We start from the raw sequence: 24,764 nt of genomic DNA, 5'->3' as shown, positions 1-24,764 counted from the left end.
TATGTTAAAACAAGATCTAGAGTGTGATTAAAGTGGTGGGTGGGTTCTTTTACATTTTGAGAGAAGCCAATTGAGTCTAATAACAGATTAAATTCAGGGCGATCGTGGCTCAAGAGTTGGGTGTTCGTCTTGTAATCGGAAGGTTGCCGGTTCGAGCCCTGGCTCGGACAGTCTCGGTCGTTGTGTCCTTGGGCAAGTCACTTCACCTACCGGCTACTGGTGATGGCCAGAGGGGCCGATGGCGCGATATGGCAGCCTCGCCTCTGTCAGTCTGCCCCAGGGCAGCTGTGGCTACAATTGTAGCTTGCCTTCACCAGTGTATGAATGTGAGAGTGAATGAATAGTGGTATTGTAAGCGCTTTGAGGGGTCCCGAAAAAGCGCTATATAAATGCAATCCATCATTATTATTATTATAAATGCCATGTTGAGGCTGTCATTTTTAGCATCTACATGGATGTTAAATTCACCCACAATAATTATTTTATCTGAGCTGAGCACTAAATCAGATAAAAAGTCTGAGAAATCAGAGAGAAACTCTGTGTAAGGCCCAGGTGGACGATAGATGATAACAAGTACACTGCAAAAATGGCTAGTCTATATTTAAGAAAAAAATACTACATTTGATACAAAAAGCACTGAAAACAAGTGAAATTATCTGTCCATGCAGCAAGTTTATTTTACTTAATAAGAAATCTTGAAATAAGATTTTTTAATCCAGAAATAAAAGAACACATTTGAGAATTGAAGAGGGTTAAAATAAGCTTTAAAAAGCTCAATTTGAGATAAAATTACTTGATATCAAGTCCCAAAAGTAAGTTAAATATGCTAAATTACAGTCTTTTTTATGTTTTGAATTCTTACTTGCAGCAAATGAATGCACTGCAATGAGAAAAATAGTTCTAATACTATGAAAAACTACTCAATATTAGTGAAGTATGATTAATTTGTTTCTTGATTCAGGTTGGCTTATCTTAAAATATAGCCTAATCGATATTAAATCCAAGCAAAAAAACCTTAAAACAGACCTTTTTCCTAGAATACTCCTTGGCTTCTACTGAAATCACAGCCAGGACAAGAGTGATATATGTCAACATTTATTCCTCTCATGAGAACAAAACCCTTTTTTAAAACAATATAGGGCTGCTGCACAATCCCTAAAAGTCTAAATCAACCCTTTAGAAGGCCTAAACAGAGAAAAAAAATTACATTTTTAGCCTTAAACTTTTGTGACAGTCACATAGTCTCACAATGTTGTAAATAATGGCATTACTGACTTAAAACTTTACATGCCTCAGGTAAAGTGTCATTAAGAGAAAAAAACAAAACAACTTTCATTTGTAAGGCATTATAAGTAAAGCAGTTTCTCAGGACATTGCTAGCCAAATTAGGAACAAAGTTGTACAAACGTACTACAAAACTAAACAAACTGCAAATGACCTGATAAAATTCTGCTTGGTATTCACCTATTTTTCAAAGAATGACTTCCACTCAGCTATTGCTTTCTTATATGCACTAGTGGCATCTTGATCATGGATGGCATCAGTGATTACCTCAGTTTGTATGACAGAGAGGACCGTTGCAACACATTTTGGGTATGTTAAGTGCAAGGTGTAGTAATATGCCATCAACACCAACATTCCTTCCCAGAAATCCTCCAAGGGGAGAGTGGTCACTGGTATATTTCCTACAGCAACAATGCTGGTTGTCCCATCAAAAAGCAGCACTGGGGAGGAGAGAGGCCGCTTCTCCAGGTATAGCATAGCATCTTCACCCGGCTAGAAAAGCACAAAAAAAGGACAAATTCTTCAAGATTTTAAATGAAAGGGTTGCTGTGCATCCAAACAGCTTAAGACACAAAAAGCAATATCAAGAGTTTAGAATGCTCCAACTGATTTACTGTTGGAATAGAAGAAATAAATATAAAATATCTGACTTACATAAATATGAAATTTTGGAAATGTATTAATTCTGAGCATGAATTTTCTCTAGTTCGCAGCATTTTTATCATGTCTATTTGTGCTTTTTTCTCATTTGTTTTTTAAAACTATTTCTTTTAACTTTGTTACATATTCTAGTTTTTGAAGGCCTTTTAAAATATATAATTTTACTGCTTCTACTTGTATCCCAACTGCAATGTGCTTTTGCTCTGCGCTGCCTCTCTGGAGTAGGTTTTGAATAACAATTAAGAAATCCTGAATAAGGAGTAATTTAATCCCTGCTGAATTGAACTTTGACCCACTCTTATTAAGCATGAAAAGCAAAATAATAATATTAATAATAATAATACAAGTAAATGGAGTACAAGTTACAGTGGCTGGTATTGCTAACAGCTGTTCTCACCTTGAGGATATGAAGGAGAGCCTCACTGGCACTTCCCAGCCACTTTGGTGGTGTAGTTTTTGAAGGAAAAAGAGATGGAAGTGCATTGATGAGAGTGACAGTAAAATCCACTGTGGACAGAGAAAAGTATCTTAATAAAGTAATCTGAACATGTCTGATGTATGGATTTAATGTATGAAAAGGCCACTTACCTCCATGTACATCCAAGGGGAGAGGTGGTTTCAGGACCTTCTTCCAAATGCCATAGAACTGCACCTTCGAACAAAACTCTGCCCATCGACCCTTCATTTGATCTATGTATTTGCAGTTGAAGCCACCAACGATGCGACGCAGTTCATCCATCGCCTATGACAAAGTTGTGCTCAGTTAGTCAAGAACTAACTAAACCTATCCAGAGAAAGCAAGGAATGTAACTGAAGGTAGTTGAACTTACATTTCGTATGTCTTTGAAGCACGGGTATGCTTCAAATATTTTTCTGGGCCTGTCTTCTTCCCTTGTAACATCTGCGTCAATAAAAGCTCGTCTGGCCTCAAACTCCAGGTCCAAAATTTGAGCAACGTCACTTTGGTTGGGTTTTGCATTGGGTTTCCTGTACATGTTGCTCAAGGTTTTGTAATGCCTTGCCTGCATCTTCAGGCTGTCATGGTCTGCTAGGGAAAGCAAAGAGCAATTGTAAGACATTCAGATTTTTCTAATAAGTCATTTCTAGTAAGGTTGCATGGTTGTTTTTAAGTTATCGTTTTCAGTATAATATTTATGTTATATTGTTTATATTTAGGTTAAATATGTTTGAGTAATGAACTGACCCTATATGTCCTGATCATTTCCCTTTGTGTCCATTTGTTATAATGATCATGGATTTATGTTAATTGTTAGTTTGAACAGAATCAAATATTAAAACCAAAGTTTAAGATGCCCGTGAATAAAACTGTGGTGAAAATAAGGTAAAGGTTGTTTACTGTGTATATTGTTCACATCAGTGTGGACAGTGATTATAAGCTGATGGATAAAAATCTTTTAGGTAATTTGATCTATGACAGAAACACTGTGATAAAGCATGATAGATGTAACCAGCATGAGGATTTACATGTGTAAATAATCAGCACTGAATAACACCCACTACAACACAAAGTGTTAAAATACTTACTATGGCTAACTGGCAAACTGGAATGAGGGCTCTATCATATGTTGATTTTACACACCAACTTGAGTTAATGCCAAACCACTATGATTTATGGAATAAACACTTAGAATGGGGTTCATTGCTGCAGCCATATTTTGGAAAGAGCTGTAAGAGGAACCACAGTCAGACTGAGAGGTAGATAAGGGTGATGGTGGACTTACCAACAACATCATCTGGAGGTGCAGTTGATGGACCTATATCAGCCCTGGGTGCAGAGCATGAGGCTGACTTGGATAATAGTGGTAAAGCCAGGGTAGTATTGTTTGACATAGTTGGTACAGTGGAGGGTAGCAGCAATTGGGATTCTTTCTGACGAAAAAACAGAAGATGAACAGAATTTAATAACAGGGAATAGCTAGAAAGTTAAGGAAAATAGTCAACACTGTATAAATCTTGTGATGTACTCTGAACAGAAAACTGAGGTGGTGGTCTCTTTGAAGTTTTATATGTCCAAAAGTCATTAGTACAGCAGACCAAAGTACACACCTGCATTTGAGTTATCCTCGCTGAGGTCATCATTGCTCTCAAGAAGTACGGTATAGCCACTTGAACCACTTGCTTCACCACTTAGGTCACCTTCAGTCCCATTGTCTGTGTCATCTGAGCTGAAAAGAGTCTTCCTGGGCCTGCCTCGTTGCGGCATGGAGCCCTGCCTCTTCCTTGGAGACTTCATATTTTGGAGTCGTTTGTACAGTTTGGTGTAGATGGTCAGCTGTGGTAAAATAATATATATTTGTACATCCTTTTATTATCTCACTCAATTTTAGATATTGTAGTGGGTAAAGAATGACTTACGTATGGCATGTGTGTGTCAGCATCACGTAACATGGGGTAATAGTCGACAATCTTCTGTGACATTGCTCTCATTTCGAGTTTGGAGGGGTATCTTACTTCTTTCCCCATGGGACTAGCACGGAGGATTGCAACCATGCTGGTGACTGTGTTCCTTACAAGTCTGCAACAGAGCTCCTTCGACATCTTACAGTCCTTTTCCTTTCCACTGTGGAGCAATGCAAAGTACTGACTGCGCACCATGTCCAACTCTGAATCTGTATACACCACATACTCTGGTGGGTCTGGCATTTTCATTTTTTTGTCAGCAGTGTAGGAAATGGGAGTGGAAGTTTGAGGCTGACATTGTGACACATCAAAGCCTAAGGGGTTACTCTCACTTCGATGGCAAGTGTTGGCATCTTGGTCAGTACTCTTAAACTATAACAGTTGTGGGATATAAACAAAAATACACAATTAGGCAAATTAATGCTAGACAATATGGACAGTAATCATCTTCTTAGTGGTATAATATGTATTTACCTTTTGGCTGATAAAATCCCAAATCTTCTTTCTCCGGAAGAAATTTTCATTGCCTGGAAAAAGATCCTTTAGGTCATCCCGGGTAAAGCTTCTCAAAGCTTCCTCGTCAATATTCGCAGCTGTAAAAGAGAAAAACAACTTTAAAAGTGATATTTATTTCTCTTTTCCTGGGCGTGGCTTATTACATATTGAGGTCATTTTTTGTCAATAAATGTATTTTAGCAATAAGTAATAATAACAGGATAAAATGTCAAACTTAAAACAGTTTATGTGTTAACTAGAATACAATACAATAAAATTTTATCAAATATTTGGGAATGCAATAAAACTATTTTTGGCTGTCTTCAAGAATGATGTTCCAAGTCTATTTTGGCAAAAACAGCTCAAGGCTATAATGTGGATAAAGTTCAGAGTAGAGTACAATCCTAGCTCCAAGTTTCAGAAACGATGCTAACAGATGCTAAGGCTGCTTAGCTAACATACCAAAATAACTGAAAAATAAGACTTACCCTGCAACACAGACAGTATGGCATCGTCAAACTTGTCCATGCCGTGACAGCAGTTCTCTGGTTCGGTTCCAAAGCCTCCACTCACAGTACCTGGAAATATCCTATGGCTTAAATAAGATCATTTAGCTAAAGTTAACACATTAGCTAGATTGCTAACTAGCAGCCCTCACAAAACACGACTTTATCTTAATAACACCGTTGTACCATAGTATTTTTCAAATCAACTTAATGTTACCAACCTTAAATTACTGTTCGCTTTGTTTAAATAAATAATTTTGATCTTCGTAACGGTCCTGACGGTTAACAAAGCAGGGGAAAAGATTTTGTCCCGCGTTAAAGTAACGTCACGACAGGAACTGAGAATGCGCATGCAGAAAATTATTTATATTTAATTTTTTTTAAGTAAAAAAATAAAATAAAAATATAAATTCAGTCTTAAACACTTATTGCCTAAAAATAAATATAACTGATGTAATTTAAACCTGAAAAATTGGATAATTAAGGATACATATATTTTTAAAATTGCCTACCTTTCCCATGGTCCCACACTCTCATCTGTGGCCTTCAGTGGAGAGCGGTAAAGCTGCATTGGTACAGAGGGAAAACAGTTCACCATGGCGCTCTGGAGATGTATGATCTGTTTTATCTTTGTTTCTTTAACTCTGAAGGTGCTCCTTAGCCACATAAATGCAGCTCATGGTCGAAGGCAGGATTTTTGGGTTTACTGTGGAATAGATGGCTGTGAACAAGATTTCAGAGTTTTTAACTCATTCTTTCGCCACATTAAACGGACGCACCCCCTGTATTTGACGAATGGAAGCCCACCAAGAGGATGGAGAATCCCCCCAACATCCCACTCTTTAGGATCGGAAAATTTTGGTGTTTCAGTCTTTGCCAACTGTAGTACTACAACAACAACCAGCACCGTGGAAATATCAACTGGTGGATCTTTGCCTGAGGTGCAGGAGCCTCAGGTTGTTGACAGCCCGATCACGGTAAGTGTTAAACTAAATAAAATGTAGTGTGGCTTCTGATGACAAATTTAGCCATGTCTAACTCCTGGTATTTGGCCCTATATTACTTTTAATCCTTTTCTCCAATTTTAATCAAGAGAAATTTAACGAGATCTCGCGATATTATACCGCTAGATATTGCTCTTCAAACTGTTACAAGCGATTTCCACTATGGTTGGATTTTAAATCACCAGGATGAAATTAAAAATAAATAAACAGAATAGCAGTTCAGTGTAAATAGTAAAGGCTATGCTGCAGCCAGAGCAGGCACACACTCTGCGGCTGGCATGTCTCCTGGTAAAGTTTGCGTCAAAGACACTCTCAGCGCGTTTAAATCGTTCAATGTGGCAGCAATTTGGGTATCTCGTAGGAATTATAAGTGGTGAATACAGTTTCAGGTAAGACACAGAGTGTTTGGAAGCACTGTAAAAAAAATCTGTTGGCCAGAAATACTGCCAAAACATGGATAAGAATGATTTTCTTGAAAATTAAATAAATTAATAAATGCATACAATAAAATATATCCATATACTAATACTAACATAAATTCTAAGTGCAAATCTAAATTATGTGATTTAAAAATACATAAATAATTTAATAAATACAACAAACATGTAAAGAAACTAATATCTAAGTGCGAACAAAAATTCATTATCTAAAAAGATAAAATCTCGTTCTCATGAATCCAATCCCGAGTCTCATCAAAATAATGGACCACCCCTTTTTTATTGTTTCTTTGTCTTTGATTTCTTTTCCATTTCTTTTTTCTTTATTCCAAAGAATGAATATTATATTATCTTATATTATATTGAATATTCACAACTGTAACACTAATCACTGTCATGCACTTTGTTTTTTAATGGACCAATCATTAGGTGTAACTCATTATACCTATTATGTAAGAATTTCTATAATTGGCCATGAGTTTGGAGTAACTTTGTTTTTCTGCTCTAAAGGAAGAAGCTGTTACTACAACATCCTTTACCAGACACAATATTACCAGATCTGCTGCAGCTTTTGCTATCAGTGTTCAAGAACAGTGCCACTTATCACAGGTATGTTATAGTCTCACATAAGGCAATCAATGTCTTACTTGTTCATAATGGCATTCAGAATTTTTTTTAATATAAATGCAGAATAAGTTACTTTTGTTTCAAATGTTTTCACAGAGAACGGTCAAACATATCATCTCAGGAGTGCAACAATATCAGGCTGTTCTTTTAGATACGCTCAAGGAAAGATTGAAGACAGTGTTTGAAGATCATGCCGAGGGAACCACTCAGCTTCAAGATGAGGCTTTGGCTACATTTGATAAATTCATGGATCCTTTCTCCACCATTGCATATGGACAGAGTAGAGCCATAGGGGAAATGTTCTGTCCAGTCAACGCAGAGGAAGTAGTAGTATCCCAGAAGATATGTTGGGTAAAGCAAGGTCTTTCAAGGGTCATGTCCATAAGGAACAAAAGTTTTTACTATGTACCATTAATTGAAAGTCTAAAGCAGTTAATGACTAATGAGAGAATCTTTACCATGTTGAACACTGCACCACAAAGAAGCAGAGAGGGATTCTTCTATGATTTTAGAGACGGGTCCCTCTTTACATCTCGCCCCTTGTTTTCTCAGAGGCCAAATGCATTGCAATTAATACTGTACACAGATGAAATTGAAATATGTAACCCCTTAGGGTCCCATGCTTCTGCAAACAAATTGGTCATGTTTTATTATACTTTAGGAAATATTGATCCAAAATTTAGGTCAAAGTTAGCTGCAATACGGCTTCTTGCTATTGCTAAAGCAAATGACATTTCTCAGTGGGGTATTGATGTTGTACTGAAAAGAATACTTCAAGATCTGTCACTGCTTTACAATGGTGTAAGGATTGAAATGTCAAATGGTGAAATTGAATTGTTTGGTGCTGTTATAGCCATTTGCGGAGACACGCTAGCCCAGCATGAGATTGCTGGCTTTAAAGAAGGGATTGGTTTTGCTTATAGCAAATGTAGACACTGTGAATGCAACTTTGATGATATGCAAAGTGTTTTTGAGGAGAAGAAGTTTGTTCAAAGAACTCTGGAGAAACATATCAGGCAGTGTTTTGAAATAGATAAAGCAAGCACAGATTTATTGAAAGCGTCCCTCAAAACTACTTATGGAATTAATAGAAGAAGCAGACTAGTTGATGTTCCTGCATTTGACCTGATCAAACAAACTCCCCAGGACATAATGCATGTTATTTTTGAAGGTGTTGCATCAATGGAAGTTAAATTTGTATTAAAACACCTAATTCTCTCAGGGCAATTGGAATTAGACAAGTTTAATTCAGACATTCAAAATTTTCCTTACTCACCTCTTGAAATACGGGATAAACCATCTCCTATTAGCTTTGGCACTTTAGCGGCTAACGACAACAAATTGAAACAGTCTTGTGGACAGATGCTAATTCTTTTAAAAATATTACTTTTTCTTTTGTATGGTGTGGAGAGTGAGTATGTTGTATTTATTAGAAAGTTAATTATGATAGTTCAAATAGTTCTTGCTCCCATTATTTCTTTAGAAACTGTATTGCAACTGAGAAGTATGATTGAAGAACACCTGTATCAGTTCAAGCAACTTTTTCCCGAAGCCAATATAATACCTAAGCAACATTATATGTTGCATCTTCCCAGTCAAATCTTATCCCTTGGACCTTTAATAAGGAGTATGTGCATGCGCTTTGAGGCAAAGCACTCCTACTTTAAACAGTGGGCTTCTAAGTTAAATTTTAAAAATGTTTGTAAATCCCTAGCAAACCACAATCAATTTCTTGAGTGTTGTGAAAATGAAATAGGCACTGAACATCCTATTTTTGCAAAAGAAAAGGAATCCGGGCCAGTATCAGCTGTTAAAAATAATGAATATGTTAGGAAAAAAATTAAAGAATTTTTTGGAATAGATGTCATGCAGTCTGTTGTCTCAGTGAAATGGTATGTTCTAAATGGCAATAAATACATTACTGGGAAGTCCATGATTATTGCAGATGTGGATAGCACTTTCCCTGTGTTTGGACTGATAAAGGATATCTTTTTGATTGACTCATCTTTTATTGCTTTTGAGTACCAACGCTATGAAACTTTGAATTTAAATGAAGACTTATTGGCATATGAAGTAACTGTGCCCATTGTTGCTCAAGCTACAGAATTAGCCCATGAGCTCATTGATTATACTTCATACTTTTCTATTAGTTTTAGGGACAGTGTGTTTGTGCCAATAAAATACAGTCTTTCTGATATTATTTCCCATAGAAATCACCCTTAAGATTAGGGTTGCACCAAGTATTGTCTTAGTGTAGTTTGCGATGCTATCAGTTGACAGTCATTAAATGTTCCCTAAACCAATGTCAATGTTGTACCACATAATGCTGGCATGCTGGGACAAACAGCTCTCTTTGAAATGTGATTTGTATCATAAATTGTGGTTAATTTTTTTTCCCTTATATGTACAAATTTGAAGTCAGACATGATTTTGAATAAATCATATTTTCAACAGATGCCTTGTGTGAATTTCCTAAATCAAGCAAATTAGGTTTGTCACTGCATCTTGAAACAAGTGATATTTTGAGAGACATTTGGTGAGAGACCTAATGTAGGCTATTTTAAGAGTTATTCTTCCCATTTCTGGATTTCTGTACTAATATAGACACAATTATATGGTTATTCTCGATTTAAGTTTATTATCTAAAATCCAGACTTAGAAACAAGTAAATCTTTTTTTAAAACAAGGCAAATTATCTGGCCTGTCTAAAAATAAGATTTTAAATCATGGCAAGCACCAGATAATTTGCAGTGTAAGACTGGTTTCTGAGTTTTACAGCTGGGGTGGACAAGGCTAAGCATCAGGCTTTCAAATGAATTAAAAATCTGTCTTGGTCTTTCGTTAATTAATAGGCTGGTGTGAAAAATTGCTGCAACACCGCCCCCTCGGCCTGTGCTTCGAGGTTTCTGGTGGTTAGAATGACTCGGGGGTGTTGATTCATTTAAACTAACATAATCACCCTGCTGCAACCAGGTTTCTGTAAGGCAGAGTAAATCGATTTGTTGATCAATTATTAAGTCATGTATTAACAGAGACTTGGAGGAGAGAGACCTAATATTTTATTAATCCACATTTCACTGTTTTACTCTTTGGTTTAGATGTGGATACTGTATTGTTCTTTCTTTGTGATTTTTTATGTTTAAGTTGTTTATTGCTGGTTTTTAGTTTGTTTTTTGTCTGTTTGGGAGCTGATACAGTCTCAGTGGAGATGGGTTTTTGGGGGGGGTAGCAGGAGGAGAGAAGCTGCAGAGAGGCGTGTAAGACTGCAACTCTGCTTCCTGGTCCCAACTCTGGATAGTCATATTTTGGGGGGTTTAATAAATTGGTCCATATTTCTAGAAATGAGAGCTGCTCCATCCAAAGTGGGATGGATGCCGTCTCTCCTAACAAGACCAGGTTTCCTCCAGAAGGTTTGCCAATTATCTATGAAGCCCACATCGTTTCTGGGACACCACTCAGACAGCCAGCAATTTAAGGAGAACATGCGGCTAAACATGTCACTCCTGGTCTGATTGGGGAGGGGACCAGAGAAAACTACAGAGTCCCACATTGTTTCGGCAAAGTTGCACACCGATTCAATATTGATTTTAGTGACCTCCGATTGGCGTAACCGGGTGTCATTACTGCCGACGTGAATTATGATCTTACTGTATTTACGTTTACCCTTAGCCAGCAGTTTTAAATTTCTTTCAATGTCACCTGCTCTGGCCCCTGACTACAGCAGCATGAGCCCCTAACTCAGATGGTGGACCAAGTTGGTGTCTCATTACACTGCAGCTCCATCTGAATCTGCACAGGTGCAGTTCAGCAAAGTCCGCTGACTTGGTTCAACATTACTTGGCAACAGGGAAAGTGAGGCAGGTTGCACTGGTGCATTTGTGACAGCTTCACTTGGAATGCCTTCAGCGCATCATACATGTCCATGAACTGACAGATTTCGTTGCTGAGATCAAAAACTCTATTGAGAATTTTTATCCCAACTCAGCCAACGGACCTCTGTATGATAAGGAATGTCGGCAAACTCTGAATCTATTTCCCGCATAAAAGACTGAAATTGAAGGTGATTTAAACTTTTAGCTCAGATAAAATTTACGGTCTGCGTTACGGTGATCATTACATGTTCCATTTTTAGGACTTTATCACACAGCCTTTCCTGGTGTATGATGCAGTGATATGCTGCAGTCACCGATACAGTTCTCCTCTTACATCTTTACTCGCATCCTGCTGACTAGTCCGCTTTTTTCACCGCACAACACCGGCGCTCCATCTGTTGTAAGTCCAACAAGTTTGTCCCAGGGCCGTTTCATGTCGGTTACACTTTGATATACGTTTTAAAAATGTCTTTTCCTGTCGTTGTCCCGCGCATCGATTTAATGTTCAATATTTCCACTCCACGGATGAAGATGGCCAGCTGTGCAATGTCCATCATGTCTATACATTCATCCACAACAAGAGAGTATGCAATAAAGTTTTTGCTTCTTTCACACAACTGTGTTCTTAAATCAGTGGCCATCTCACAAACCCGATCAGCAATCGTAGATCTCCTCAGGCTCACATTTGCCAAAATCTGCGTTTTGTCTGGACACAAGACGTCACACAGCTTCATCATGCAGCTCTTCAGAGTGGTACCGGGCTGATTTGGCTATATATAGATATAGAGGCCAGCCTCTATATCTGTTCAGTCGCCGCTGATCTCATATTCCAAATCCTTAACTGCTTTGTTGACACCGCTGGCTGTGCAGCGCGGAGCATTTTCATGGACTCCTGACCTTTGAGTCGATCTCCAGAATTGTTTATTCTTGAACCCTTGTGCTTTTGGGCTCTGGGTCGACTTCCTAAACCAAGGAAAATTGGACGCCTCTGTGGAAGACCTCCCAGTCAACCCCCCAAACAGTCAGATTATGAGCTTTTGTGCTGCCAACCTCCGTGTCGACCTCCAGAATTGTTTTGTTATGAAATGTGTACCTTGGACCTGAACCCAAATGCAGACATGGATGCAACAAACAAGCCTTTATTTTGGCTGATGAAACACTACAGAAACGAAAGCAGGGCGAAACCAAGAGAAGCAAACTAAACCTAAACTGGGTGAAGCTATATAACAACAGAGGGAACAAAACCTGAAAAACAGGAAGGTGGCAGACGAAACGCTGGGAATAAAAAACAGACATGATATGCAGAATGACACACAGACGCTCTGAGAAAGAACAGAGATAACCACACTCTAAATATACACACAAGGTAACAAGGAAATGGCACACAGGAAGGAGACACCACTGAACCCAATTAAGCATGAAGCAAAAAGGAATACAAGACATGGACCCTCTGAGTAAAACAGAGTAGAACATCGAGTACAAAGACCAAAACCTAAGGACTAGAAATAAAAAACAGAAACAGAAACAAACCCCGGATAAAAACAACACCTCAACTGTGAAACTCCCTTTGTCTTTACGGTGTATTGACACTGTTGAACCCTTTTGAAAGCAGCCTAATGTTTATTTAGAAGAGATTTTAGGTAATGTGTTGCTGTTGTTATTATTCCTTTTATTATTATTATATATTTTATTAATTATATTTTTATTATTATATTGATGTGAGTGACAGTAACTTGACAATTAATATATATGCTCGCAGAAGGAAGGTCCCGACAGGAGCTTTTTCAATGCATTTCATGGTCCCTATTAATGATCTATAGTAACTGACAAAGAAGCTTGAACCCAGGCTCTGGCCATTTTCATAAGAAGTGACAGCACAGACATCTGTTAATGAGAGAACATGGTTTTCATCATAAAGACTGTGATGTGAAGCATCAGCAGTACGTTAAAGTGTAACTTCAGTAATGTTGCTGAGAGAAAGAAGTGTAGACTCGTGTTTTTAATAGATGACTCAAAACACTAAACTTCTCTTACACACTCACAAGACATAATAAAAACAGACTGCTCAAAGGAAAAGCAGAGCACACTGTGTGCTCTTTTAACAGCTGGTAGTACAACACACAGTGACAACGTGTGTATTAGATACCCTCAGTCAAAAAAGAAGAAAACATAAAAAATAGAATCCACAAGAAATCCTACATAAATGGCATTCCGGTGGTTGTTACAGTGAAATGAAAAAAACAAAACAAAACAAACAAAAAAAAAAAGCTGCCATATTTTCATCTGAAAATGTTATTATTGTGTAGACATTTATAAATAAGAGCTTAATAAAGATGCAGCTTCTTAATTTCTTAAGAAGCATGAAGCTAGAGCAATCTTTGTCACAAGTGGAAATTATGCTTGTGGCTAAACCATTCTACACAAAATTCAAAAATCTCAGAATGTGTGAGGCTGTGTCAATTAAACATGTTACACAGGGTGCCCCTGTGTAACAAACCATCTGTTGTAGTTCATGGATTGAACCACAACCCCTCTTCGATTCAGAAATGGTCTTTCCCTTTTAACGTAAGGAGGGGGCCTAAGGGTACATCTGTCACCACCTTACAATGCTGTGATTGCAGCCATTCCCCAACTCTCTGTGAATGGTACTCATGGCCATTGATCGGTGGGCTTTGATCAGTGGTTGTTGATCAATGGTCATGAGAATTTGCATAATTATGATGAAGGAACTGACCTCCCAGCCCATTGTTCCTTCAGTGGGCTGGTTTCAGTCATTATGCAAATGTACTGTTTATAAGAGTGAAACCTGCAGTCAGCTGAGACTGAAGAAGTCACTTGGATGAGTGATGAAACGTTTCTCCCACTGAAAACGTCCAGATGAACAGAATCAACTTTTGGAGATTTACTTACCTGGATGATTGGCCATGCATCAAGATATCTTCATTGATATATCCACGTTTTTATAATGGACTTCTGATGGGCCAAGATCAGCAAAATCCTCTTGCTTCTATGTAACGAAAGTGAAAGAACTTTACTAAAATCGCTGTGATTACATCAGTATGTGAAATGAGGAACTTGCTGAGTGCAGAGTTGAAAGCTGGGGCGGGACTTTGTTCCAGGTCTGACAGACACAGGTCGTCCAGTGCAGCAGTGAGAAACACTTCTCTACCGGACTGAAAGTGTGAGAAAAACAAAGGCCTAGTCTAGCAGTGTGTGCTGGCACAAACAGCATAAAAAGAAAGAGCGAAGAAGAGGTGGGGATTTCTTCTAGAGGTTATCGCTGCTTATACTATTTTCAGACACTTTCAAGACCGCAACAACAAAGTCGAGCAGGTGAGACACAAACTGGCGCCAGTGGTCATAAATTGGGGTCTAGGTTGGTGAGTATTAACTTAGTGAGCTAAACTGGCAATTGTCAGAAACAGTGTCACAGAGCTATATATCATAAGTGTGATTTACATTTTATACAACACTTTTTATCAGTGAATAGTTAATATTTAAGAAATAAGAAAGAATAATATTTAAATGTTGAGTGACTTTTAAATATCTTTTGTTTATTAATAATCTTTAAAAATTGTAAATGAGTATAAAATGTTTTCTTTTTAAGAGGAGCTGGCCAAGAAGTTGGTACGAATTTCAACAAATATTACATCACAGTTTTGTCAATATATTTTGAGTTGCCAAAAGAGGACTGGACTGATTATACTTTAGATACAATAACGCAGTCAAAATATATTTATAGTACTTATTTTCTAAGACCAACTTCAAGTCTGCTATGGTTCTGGGACTCAGCAAATCACATCTTTAACATTAGCTGCTTAGTCTTAGGCTTAGTCCACTTATTGATCTCAAGGCCACGTTGTATCTCTTTTCTGCATTTCTCCTTGTAGATTGGAGAACAAACAAACAAAGATGAAGCTGTTGTGGGTTGTAATGCTGCTAGTCAGCACTGTGTTTGGTGCCGCCGCCGATTACAAGAGGAAGAACATTGGGACTGTGATTGGGATTGATCTGGGGACCACATACTCATGGTAAGTCACTACAGACACTTTGAATAATGGCATGATGTCTCTGCGGAATAAAATGGTATTCAGACTGAATTCAAACTGTTATCTTGCAGTGTTGGAGTGTTCAAGAATGGGCGTGTGGAGATTATTCCCAATGACCAGGGAAACCGAATCACCCCCTCCTATGTGGCCTTCACCAGTGAAGGTGAGCGTCTGATAGGCGATGCTGCCAAGAATCAGCTGACCTCTAACCCTGAGAACACCATTTTTGATGCCAAGAGGCTGATTGGTCGCACATGGGGTGACTGGTCTGTGCAGCAGGACATCAAGTACCTGCCCTTCAAGGTGAGCTTGTAAACTGAAAGTAAAACATGTTGGTTCTTTGGGTCACGTTTGAGTGAAATTCTTGTTAAATTAATATTGGTGTGTATTCCCATAAAGGTTATTGAGAAGAAGAGCAAGCCCCATATCCAGGTTGACATTGGTGGTGGCCAGATGAAGACCTTTGCTCCTGAGGAGGTCTGTGCTATGGTGCTGACTAAAATGAAGGAGACTGCTGAGGCTTACCTGGGCAAGAAGGTACAAAAATGGTAATCTTAATTAAATTTTGTGTCATCAAATCTAACATTATCCTTTTTCCTCAGGTCACACATGCTGTGATCACTGTCCCAACCTACTTCAATGATGCCCAGCGCCTGGCCACTAAGGATGCTGGTACCATTGCTGGTCTGAATGTTATGCGAATCATCAATGAGGCGTAAGCATCTGGTCAAAAATGAATTTGATCATCTGCAATTTGAAACTGCAAAATGTCCCTGCCCTCCCTCTGAAAAATAAATTCTCACTGTATTCTTTAGAACTGCTGCTGGTATTGCTTATGGCCTGGACAAGAAGGATGGAGTGAAGAACATTCTTGTCTTTGATCTGGGCGGTGGCAGCTTTGATGTTTCTATTCTGACCATTGACAATGGTGTGTTCGAAGTGGTAGCCACCAATGGTGACACTCATCTGGGAGGTGAGGACTTTGACCAGCGTATCATGGAGCACTTCATCAAGCTGTACAAGAAGAAGACTGGCAAAGATGTGAGCAAAAACAACCGTGCTATGCAGAAGCTGCGTCACGAGGTCGAGAATGCCAAGAGGGCGCTGTCTGCCCAGCACCAAGCCCATATTCAGATCGAGTACTTCTTTGAGGGAAAAGACTTCTCTGCGAACCTGACTCGTGCCAAGTTTGAGGAGCTGAACATGGTAAGATATTAATTTGGTTCTGAAAATATTATGTATCAAACCCTATTCGAGAAGTGGTTGAACAAGCTTTTTAACACGTGTGTTCTTTTAAACCCAGGACCTGTTCCGGTCCACCCTGAGGTCTGTACAGAAAGTGCTGGACGATGCTGACTTGAACAAGTCTGATATTGATGAGATAGTCCTGGTTGGAGGCTCCACCCGTATCCCCAAAATCCAGCAGCTGGTGAAGGAGTTCTTCAATGGCAAAGAGCCATCTAGAGGCATCAACCCTGATGAGGCTGTGGCATACGGAACTGCTGTGCAGGCGGGTGTGCTTTCTAGAGAGGACATTGGTGAGTCATGGCTCTTAGAAATATTTTATTTAATAGGGTTGAGCTTTCAAATGTCATGCTGTTTACTAAGCCTTTTCCTTCACTTGCAGGTGATGTGCTTCTTCTGGATGTGTGCCCCATGACCCTTGGTATTGAGACTGTTGGAGGAGTAATGACCAAGCTGATCCCCAGGAACACAGTGGTGTCCACCAAAAAAGCCCAGACCTTTTCTACAGCGTCTGATAACCAGCATACTGTCACCATCAAAGTCTATGAAGGTAAAAGATCGGATATCTTTCTTTAAAGAATACTGTTTTTATAAAAAGAATCCAATGACAACACACATATGACAGTGGAATCAAACGTTTCGCAAGTCTAACTGTGTGTGTGTGTGTGTGTGTGTGTGTGTGTGTGTGTGTGTGTGTGTGGGGGGGGGGTTGTTGTGTTTTTTTCAGGTGAGCGTCCTTTGACCAAAGACAACCATTTCCTGGCTACCTTTGACCTGACTGGCATCCCCCCTGCTCCTCGTGGTGTGCCGCAGATCAAAGTCACCTTTAAAATTGATGTCAACGGCATTTTGTGTGTCACTGCTGAGGACAAGGCCACAGGCAACAAGAACAATATCACAACTGACCAGAACTGGCTAACACCTCAGGACATCAAACGCATGGTGAATGACGCCGAGCGCTTTGCTGAGGAAGACAAGAAGGTGAAGGAGAGGATCAATGCTCACAATGAGCTGGAGGGCTACGCATACTCCCTGAAGAACCAGATTGAATCCATTGAGAAGGCAGTGGAGGAGAAGATTGAGTGGTTGGACTCTCACCAAGATGCCGACCTGGACGACTTCCAGGCCAAGAAGAAGGAGCTTGAGGAAGTGGTTCAGTCCATTATCAGTAAGACCTGTGGTAGTGCAGGTGGTCCACAACCAGAGGGCAGAAAGCAAAATGAGAAGGATGAGTTGTAGGCAGGTCTGAAGTCTTATCACTCCTTGGCCCTCTGGCATGTTGGTGTATATATTGGACTGATGGGACTCAAAATGTGAGAGAAGTGGTGGCGAAGGGGCTGACCATAATAAATTGACCATTCAGTATGGGCTGACCATACTGAATTTTCTGAGAGACTTTAAAATACGTTTCAGTGTGTGACTCTACTCAGGTGGTAGAGCAGGTCATCTACCAACCAGAAGGTTGGTGGTTCAATCGCAGTCTGCTCCAGTCTGCATGCCAAATATTCTTAAGCAAGATACTAGCCCCATATTGGCGATGATGCATCTATGTGTAAATGCTAGATAGCAAGAACTTAGATACAGCTTAGAAAGAAAGTGCTTGGGTGAATGTACAAGTTGTATAAAGCACTTTGAGTGCTCACATAGAGTAGAAAAGCACTATATAAGAACCAGTCCATTTACCAATACAAATAACAGGTTTGTTGCTGGTCTGTTGGCTTTCTCTTCCTCTGGATTTCCCTCATCACACACTGTCCAGGCAAATATGCACATAGATGTTTTGGTAGTAGAGCTGCTTTGAATTCCAGAAAACAGAAAATATTTAAAAAAAATCATACTTAGATGTATGTAAAGAACTAAAATACTACATTTATATAGGGTTCACAAAAAATAAATAATGACTGGCTTAAAGGCAGCATAGCGGTGATAAATCTGTACATTTGCTCCATCTGCTGTCATCCCTCCAAACATGTAAATGTTCTTACCCAGCACGACGGCTGACTGGGCAGCTACTCCTGGTGGAATATCTCCTTTGGCCTGCACTTTCTCCCACTTCATGCTCCCTTTAAAGATAATTTAACAGATATTTTTATATCATCCCAGTGCAATGCAGTGATACTATGATCACTTGTGCTGCACGTGTGTTGAAATACAGTGTTTATTCTGTGAATCACAGATGTGGAGAATCTTACTTGAATCAAGAGAGTACATATCATTGTGGAATCTGTCTCCAGACATGCTCCCATGAATGTAGATCTTTGAATTAGCTGCTAAATGAATGTGATTGTGTTTCAGGTTATGACCAAGTAGGAGACACTGCAACAGATTTACACGGAGGTGATTTATGAAAAAAATGATTTTTATTCAAACATAAACTTTTCATAGCATGCGTCAAAAGTGAAACATGAAAGAAACATAAGAATATGGATTTTCATTTTGAAAATCTCAATCACAGACGAGAAATGTGTCGAACAGTGACATATCTTATTTCCTCAGCACTAGATCTTTTTGTACCTACCAGTGAATGAATAATGAGTGCATACATTGACTTAATTGTTTGTGGGTAACATAGATAAACAATGTCTATTATATGTGTGTGGTTATGTTTTTTTCATGGTGTATAATGCGCATATTGAGGTTTTGTCATATGAAGATCTAAAACTCCACAAGTGATGAAAACCAAATAATTATTATTAAAAATTACAAAGACATTTTTGAAAAACTACCAGGTTTTTCATCATTTCCTCACATGATTCAGTGAAAATGAAATTTGACCTAAAAGCCATTCCTGGCTGTGTTATTTAACCATACGGAGCCAAGTCGAAGTTACAGCTAATTAAAAAGGCCTCCAGCCAAAATGTTACAAAAATGAACTCAAACTTGAGTAAATATTAGCCACTAAATCAAGACAACTGACACTTAAAACTGCGTTTGGCTCTAGTGTTAATGAACTTCTACTTCTGAAGAAACTGGGCTGAATGAGAAATGCATCATTTATGAAAGTCAACAATCAAAGTTCAAATGTAAAGACATTATGTCTATTTGATCTCATGACTTTTACTCTGAATTCACATTTGATCTTGTTAGAGGAACAAATATTTTGTAATGCTGTAAATTAATCGTACACATTTTTGAAGTATATAAAAAATGTTATTTTCAATTGTCTTAATACGTATTAATTCTTTTACGCATTTTAAACTGCTGTTGAATACAACCTTTGTATTCAATTTATTGGTGACATCCACAGATAGATATGTAACCTAATGATGAAAGCAATATGTCTACATGACCTAATATCCTGGGTAGTTCATGAAATTGACATTTCTCAGTGTCACAAAATATGTCACAAGCCTGGCTTGGAGGACTGGACTCTAAATAATTTCAGCAGTTTTTGTTTTGCTTTGAAGTGATATGTATTCTAATATAATGTTTCATATTACGTTTTCTCTTTATATATATCTGGGTGAATGCAATAAGACAGAGTGAGCTCAGTCTAAGCTTTGAATCTGTTCTTCATGTCCAAACAAAATCTTACTCGGTTTTTGCTCTATCCACGCAAATTATACATCAAAACACAGGTTTTCAGAAAATGTCACTGTCATTATGGTTGGAGTTTAGTTTTTCTCGCAAATGGCCTTGAAGCAACAAAGTTGGAAACTCCCCATTCAAAGTCTACTGACACTTGAGTGAAAATCAGAGCTGAAATTCTGTAACGGGAGGCATTTTCAACTCATCATATTTCCTAATTGTAGGATGCACAGACATGAGTCTTGTGCCAATACATTTTTAGACACTCCTGATGCTCATGGTGAAATAATTTTTTTGATACCTTTTACTGTTGTGTCATGAATTTCGTTTGTTTCAGGATAGGAAATCTGTCCTTGTCTCAGATTTCAAATTCTGGAAATGAAGCCGATTTTTCTCTCATCATATCTCCTGGGTGGATTTGCATTGAGACCAGAAAATTTCCTTGATTGGTCATCAAAGCTTGCTGATTCTCAGTAAAAGAATGCCAATAATAGCCCGTCTACTTGTCAAATCAGAGAACATTTTCCAACAGCGAGAAACAGTGGTTTTCACTTCTCGTCCATTCTCTTTAAAGTCTGGTTTAGATCACTGGGACGAGCTGTTTTCACAGCGTATGGCACTAATTCAACATGCACACAGCTTCTTTGGCTTATTTCCACTACACTGCATTCATTTTCAGGGGACATGCAACTTTATTTAACTTTATCTAATTTGTCCTTATTTTTAAAACATTATTATATAAAGGGACTATCGATGATTGAGAGGGAATAAGATTCCAGTTTATTATGAAAATTCAAGAGCTTACACAGAAATAAATCAATAAATATCTTAGATTCAGCACCCAATTAGCTCTTTCAGTTTTCGCATCAAAACCAAATAGTATTTCATTAAAATAAAATACCAACATTTCATCTCTGAAGCAGATAACTGTTATTTGACACAAACCTTCATCAAAGACAGAAGTTTGGAGTCTGAGACAGGCGCAGATCCTATTTCCCCACATGAAAACACAAAAAGCCTGTCCCCAGACATGCTGAGGTGGTGTGGTATGTCCTGGGACTGGGGGGTGTCCCATTTGTCACTACATTCCAGTGAGGGTTACTGTCTAGACACACAGAATGGATAGGATTTGTGGGTATTCATTATATCGTGTAATCTATTTATATAACGTGTGGTTACAGACTACAGGTTTTCACAGCCATGGTTTCACAGGGCAACAAGAAATCTGAGTGAAACTTTGCTCATCTGTGAAAAGCCATCAGATTACTCTGTGAATTTAAATGTGATTTACCTGCCATTTGTACATTTTGGATACAGTTGCAATTTCTATTTTGCTGTGCACCCCCAAAAACCAACAGGCTCTGGAGGCAGCTCTTTGTTACAAATCTGCAGTGTTCATACCTTGCCTGCAAACCCTCCCCCTCAGCCATGTCCCATTCATGATTATCTGGTCCATAGAAAAAAGAAAAATGCAAAGAAAGTTATACAATATCAGTCTGACAGCTCATGATATATTTAGCTTCTTGTCATAATTAAAAAAGGTGTCCCATTAAAGCCTGTAAATAATATTATAGAATACAGAGTTATGCTGAGGTCATAATACTGTAAAACTGTCTGTGCATATTTTCTTTTACCTATATTTATGAGCCATCTACACCTGGAGCACTTCCCCTGGGTCTCAAAGATACTTACTGGCAACAGAGCAGTTTTAACAGGAGGCTACATCCATTTTTAAATCTTATTAAAATCACAAGTGTGCTAAAAGGACTTCAACTCTTCAACTCACTGACAATATTCCTTCTTCAAGCTTATGTTGAGGATAAAACATACCACAGTGCACGCACTTGCTTTGCTTTGCATTAGTTACATTATGTCATGCAGCAGGATATAGCTAGGAGCCTTTCCCCACTTAAATATGAGTAAAAGCATAAAATGTTGAATGGTATATTTGACATAGTAATGTGGCTGTGCAAATAATCTCAGGATAACAATATGTCTTATCTGGCTGGAACATAAAAGGTCGTCTCGCTTTCTACACAGTCTAGGCATTGCTGGGAGTGATAGTAGCATTTTTTAAACCTAAGGATTAAATAGTTTCTTTCTTTCTCACATAATATACAGACAGCGTTAAACGTTTAGTTTTCCATCAACTTCACTAACACAGAATTGCTAAATCAGCAGATTTTTGTACTCTGAACTACTCTGTTTAAAGGGTGCACAGTTGCTGTGTGTCAGATATCCAGTAAATCGTTACATTTTAGGATAATCTTAAGTTACAGAATGAATGCTCAGGGTTCACATATGTGCTTGTGTGTGTAAGCCTCGGCTCACTGTGTGTCACATTTTGTCGCCATCTGGTGGGTGATTATATCTACTGCAAAGCACTTGCTAAATGTGCTGCTGAAAGACAGAATCATGGGTCTGTGGAATTGTTATCTTTGTAGAATAGTGTAGTATTGTCTTTACAATAAAGTAAATAAGTGAGATATGTGCAAACTGGTGCACACCCCAAAGAGAAAGTCCTGAGCATGCAAAGCAGCCCCTCACCCTTCCTCAGACGACACCCGACTGTACGATGCCTGTCTCACAACCCTGTTTCCAAAAAGCTTAGTGTTATTTGAACATGAGCATGAACAAGGATCAGAAGAGCAACTGTGTTTGCTTGCATTAACTGACAATGCCGTCAGTCAAAGCAGTAGTCATCAAGCCCACTGCCTGTTTTTCGTCATGTCTGTGGGCGTTGATCTATTTTTGTGTTTGCCAATTTTATTGTGTTAGAATCTCGAGATGTGAATCTGTCTCAGAGGTTGTGGGGCAGTCAAACACAATTCTCCGCAGTCATCTGTCATCTGGCTGTAATGTGACAAAATGTGGAAAAGTTCAAGGGGGCCGAAAACTTTTGCAAGCCCCTGTAACAAACATTATTTAAATAACATTGCTGTCAACCAGGTTGATCCCTTAATGACCAAAGTGTACACATTTTGTAATGGCTGCTCCTAGGAGGTTAATGTTCTGCGTCACAAAGCACAGATCATTTCAAATTGGTTCCTTGATTGTCACAATGGATTTTTTTGTACTAAAATGGCCTTCACAAAAACCAGATTTCGATCCAGTAGACCTTTTGGATGTGGTGGAATGGGAGATCTGCATCATGGACGTGCAGCTGACAAATTGTAAATCTAGAAAGAGATATGAAGAATTAAGGTAGCTCTGAAGACAAATTGGTCCCAACGCTAGCAAGGTGTACCTTATGAACTGGCCAGCGAATTTATATTACTGTCATGGTCCTGGGTCGTTGACCCAGTGTTTTGAGTTTATTGTTATTATTTTCCAGTTTCTGCTGTTTTGTATTTTGTTCTTATGGTTTGAGTTGTGTTTCTATCATCCCTACCTGTGTCCTTCCTCTGTGTTCTGTTCGTGTCTCCCAGTTGGTATTGTGAAACAGTCTGTGAGTTTCCTGTTTTACTTTGTAGGTTTGTGTCTCGTTATGCCCATTAGTTCCAGCTGTGTCCCTGTCTGCCTGTGCTCCTCGTCGCGTCGTCTGCATTTCTCTGCATCATTTTGGTATATCTCCGTGTCTCTCTGTTCCTCGCTTTGTGTCCTCTGTTTGTGTTAGTTTCACCAGTTTAGGTTTATGTTTAGTTCTGCCCTCACCTTGGGTTTTTCACTGTAAATAAATCTCCACCTGCATCTCCACTGCCATCTGCATCTTTCATTCCACCACACGACTGCTGCCCAGCCGTGACAATTACAGTATCTGAATTAAGTAAATAATTCAGATAAAATGGGTGTATTTTTAAAATATGGTAATATTTCACTTTTTGTTTTTTTATTTTCTTTTTTTTCCATCAGTGATGTTTCTTCTAGTTTGTTCATATACACTGTAAAATCTAATTAGTTCCCAGAACTCAAAAAAATTATGGAAACTCGTTGCCTCAAAAAAATTGAGTAAAGCTTAGCTAAAAATGACTAAGTTAGGACAAATTATTTATTTTGAGTACTCTGTACAAGCTCATTTGTTCCCAGAACTCAAAAAAATTGGATCAAGTTTACGTAAGATGACCAAGTTAGGGCAATTTACTCATTTTGAGTACACTGTACAGCCTTTTTTTAGTTCCCAGAACTCAAAAAAATTATGGAAACTCATTGCCTCAAAAAAACTAAGTAAAGCTTACTTAAGATGACTGTTAGGACAACTTATATATTGCAAGTCTGCAGTATTAAGAATAACTTGATATTTCTGACTGTACAATACTAATTGTTTACCTACTGACAAACATTTCAAGTTCAACTAAATGAAAAAACAATTTGTGGTAACCTGAATATGATTAAAAATAATTAACAACACTTTTTGTAATGATGTTAAAATCAGCCCAACTTTTATTTTCAAACACAACAAAGTATAACAGCCAACATACTGGACACTGTTCTGCTGAACAACAAACAATTATATTGCCATCACTGTTATAATCTTACAATGAAACAAAGTCTCAGATGTAATTATTCTGAAAATAAGTTTAGGCCTACCACAAGTTTGTTTTGTACTTACATTACTTATATAACCACTGAACATCCAAGGTATGGACATTGAGGCTGTGGACAGCTACAGGTACCTTGGTGTTCATCTGAACAACAA

At 38.4% G+C, this 24,764-nt stretch overlaps 5 protein-coding genes across 6 annotated transcripts in view; 3 read left to right on the top strand and 2 right to left on the bottom strand.

The window, feature by feature from the left end:
* LOC100692238 (H-2 class II histocompatibility antigen, E-S beta chain) overlaps positions 1-24,764 on the top strand; it is a 488,804-nt gene that overhangs the window by 265,118 nt on the left and 198,922 nt on the right. The window lies entirely within an intron of this gene.
* On the bottom strand, positions 1,083-3,825 carry LOC109201536 (uncharacterized). 2 transcript variants are annotated; one of them, XM_025905438.1, is made up of 5 exons: positions 3,687-3,825; positions 2,775-2,992; positions 2,533-2,686; positions 2,342-2,451; positions 1,083-1,776 (listed from the first exon to the last, which is right to left on the bottom strand). In XM_025905438.1, the coding sequence occupies exons 1-5, from the start codon at positions 3,793-3,795 to the stop codon at positions 1,465-1,467; spliced, it is 903 nt and encodes a 300-aa protein (XP_025761223.1). In that variant the 5' UTR covers positions 3,796-3,825; the 3' UTR covers positions 1,083-1,464. The 2 variants fall into 2 exon arrangements, with proteins under 2 accessions (XP_025761223.1, XP_025761224.1); XM_025905439.1 differs by having other exon boundaries at positions 2,775-2,989.
* On the bottom strand, positions 3,972-9,664 carry LOC112841677 (uncharacterized). Its single transcript, XM_025905440.1, has 5 exons — positions 5,879-9,664; positions 5,349-5,438; positions 4,840-4,958; positions 4,321-4,737; positions 3,972-4,237 (listed from the first exon to the last, which is right to left on the bottom strand). Exons 1-5 carry the CDS (start codon positions 5,901-5,903, stop codon positions 3,986-3,988), a joined length of 903 nt encoding a protein of 300 aa, XP_025761225.1. The 5' UTR covers positions 5,904-9,664; the 3' UTR covers positions 3,972-3,985.
* On the top strand, positions 5,939-9,687 carry LOC109201527 (uncharacterized). The gene is made up of 3 exons (XM_019357231.2): positions 5,939-6,343; positions 7,318-7,416; positions 7,531-9,687. The coding sequence occupies exons 1-3, from the start codon at positions 5,963-5,965 to the stop codon at positions 9,655-9,657; spliced, it is 2,607 nt and encodes an 868-aa protein (XP_019212776.1). The 5' UTR covers positions 5,939-5,962; the 3' UTR covers positions 9,658-9,687.
* Positions 15,197-17,861, top strand: LOC100689964 (endoplasmic reticulum chaperone BiP-like). Its single transcript, XM_019357243.2, has 8 exons — positions 15,197-15,337; positions 15,427-15,658; positions 15,755-15,892; positions 15,958-16,070; positions 16,171-16,561; positions 16,659-16,893; positions 16,983-17,150; positions 17,328-17,861. Exons 1-8 carry the CDS (start codon positions 15,219-15,221, stop codon positions 17,837-17,839), a joined length of 1,908 nt encoding a protein of 635 aa, XP_019212788.1. The 5' UTR covers positions 15,197-15,218; the 3' UTR covers positions 17,840-17,861.

This window comes from Oreochromis niloticus, linkage group LG3, assembly GCF_001858045.2.
Source record: "Oreochromis niloticus isolate F11D_XX linkage group LG3, O_niloticus_UMD_NMBU, whole genome shotgun sequence".
Taxonomy (NCBI): domain Eukaryota; kingdom Metazoa; phylum Chordata; class Actinopteri; order Cichliformes; family Cichlidae; genus Oreochromis; species Oreochromis niloticus.
The sequence above is the reverse complement of the archived record's forward strand: the minus strand, read 5'-3'. Positions and strand labels throughout refer to the sequence as shown.

Bases quoted from the DNA above. Each gene is read 5' to 3' on its own strand.
- LOC100689964 (XM_019357243.2), top strand. From the start codon at position 15,219: ATGAAGCTGTTGTGGGTTGTAATGCTGCTAGTCAGCACTGTGTTTGGT. The intron at 15,893-15,957 runs GTACAAAAATGG...CTTTTTCCTCAG, and splicing joins AGGCTTACCTGGGCAAGAAG to GTCACACATGCTGTGATCAC. The intron at 16,071-16,170 runs GTAAGCATCTGG...TGTATTCTTTAG, and splicing joins ATGCGAATCATCAATGAGGC to AACTGCTGCTGGTATTGCTT.
- LOC109201527 (XM_019357231.2), top strand. From the start codon at position 5,963: ATGGCGCTCTGGAGATGTATGATCTGTTTTATCTTTGTTTCTTTAACT. The intron at 6,344-7,317 runs GTAAGTGTTAAA...TCTGCTCTAAAG, and splicing joins TTGTTGACAGCCCGATCACG to GAAGAAGCTGTTACTACAAC. The intron at 7,417-7,530 runs GTATGTTATAGT...ATGTTTTCACAG, and splicing joins AACAGTGCCACTTATCACAG to AGAACGGTCAAACATATCAT.
- LOC109201536 (XM_025905438.1), bottom strand. From the start codon at position 3,795: ATGTCAAACAATACTACCCTGGCTTTACCACTATTATCCAAGTCAGCC. The intron at 2,993-3,686 runs GTAAGTCCACCA...TGCTTTCCCTAG, and splicing joins ACCTCCAGATGATGTTGTTG to CAGACCATGACAGCCTGAAG. The intron at 1,777-2,341 runs GTGAGAACAGCT...GTGCTTTTCTAG, and splicing joins CTCTCCTTCATATCCTCAAG to CCGGGTGAAGATGCTATGCT.
- LOC112841677 (XM_025905440.1), bottom strand. From the start codon at position 5,903: ATGAGAGTGTGGGACCATGGGAAAG. The intron at 4,959-5,348 runs GTAAGTCTTATT...TCTCTTTTACAG, and splicing joins CATACTGTCTGTGTTGCAGG to CTGCGAATATTGACGAGGAA. The intron at 4,738-4,839 runs GTAAATACATAT...CAACTGTTATAG, and splicing joins GGGATTTTATCAGCCAAAAG to TTTAAGAGTACTGACCAAGA.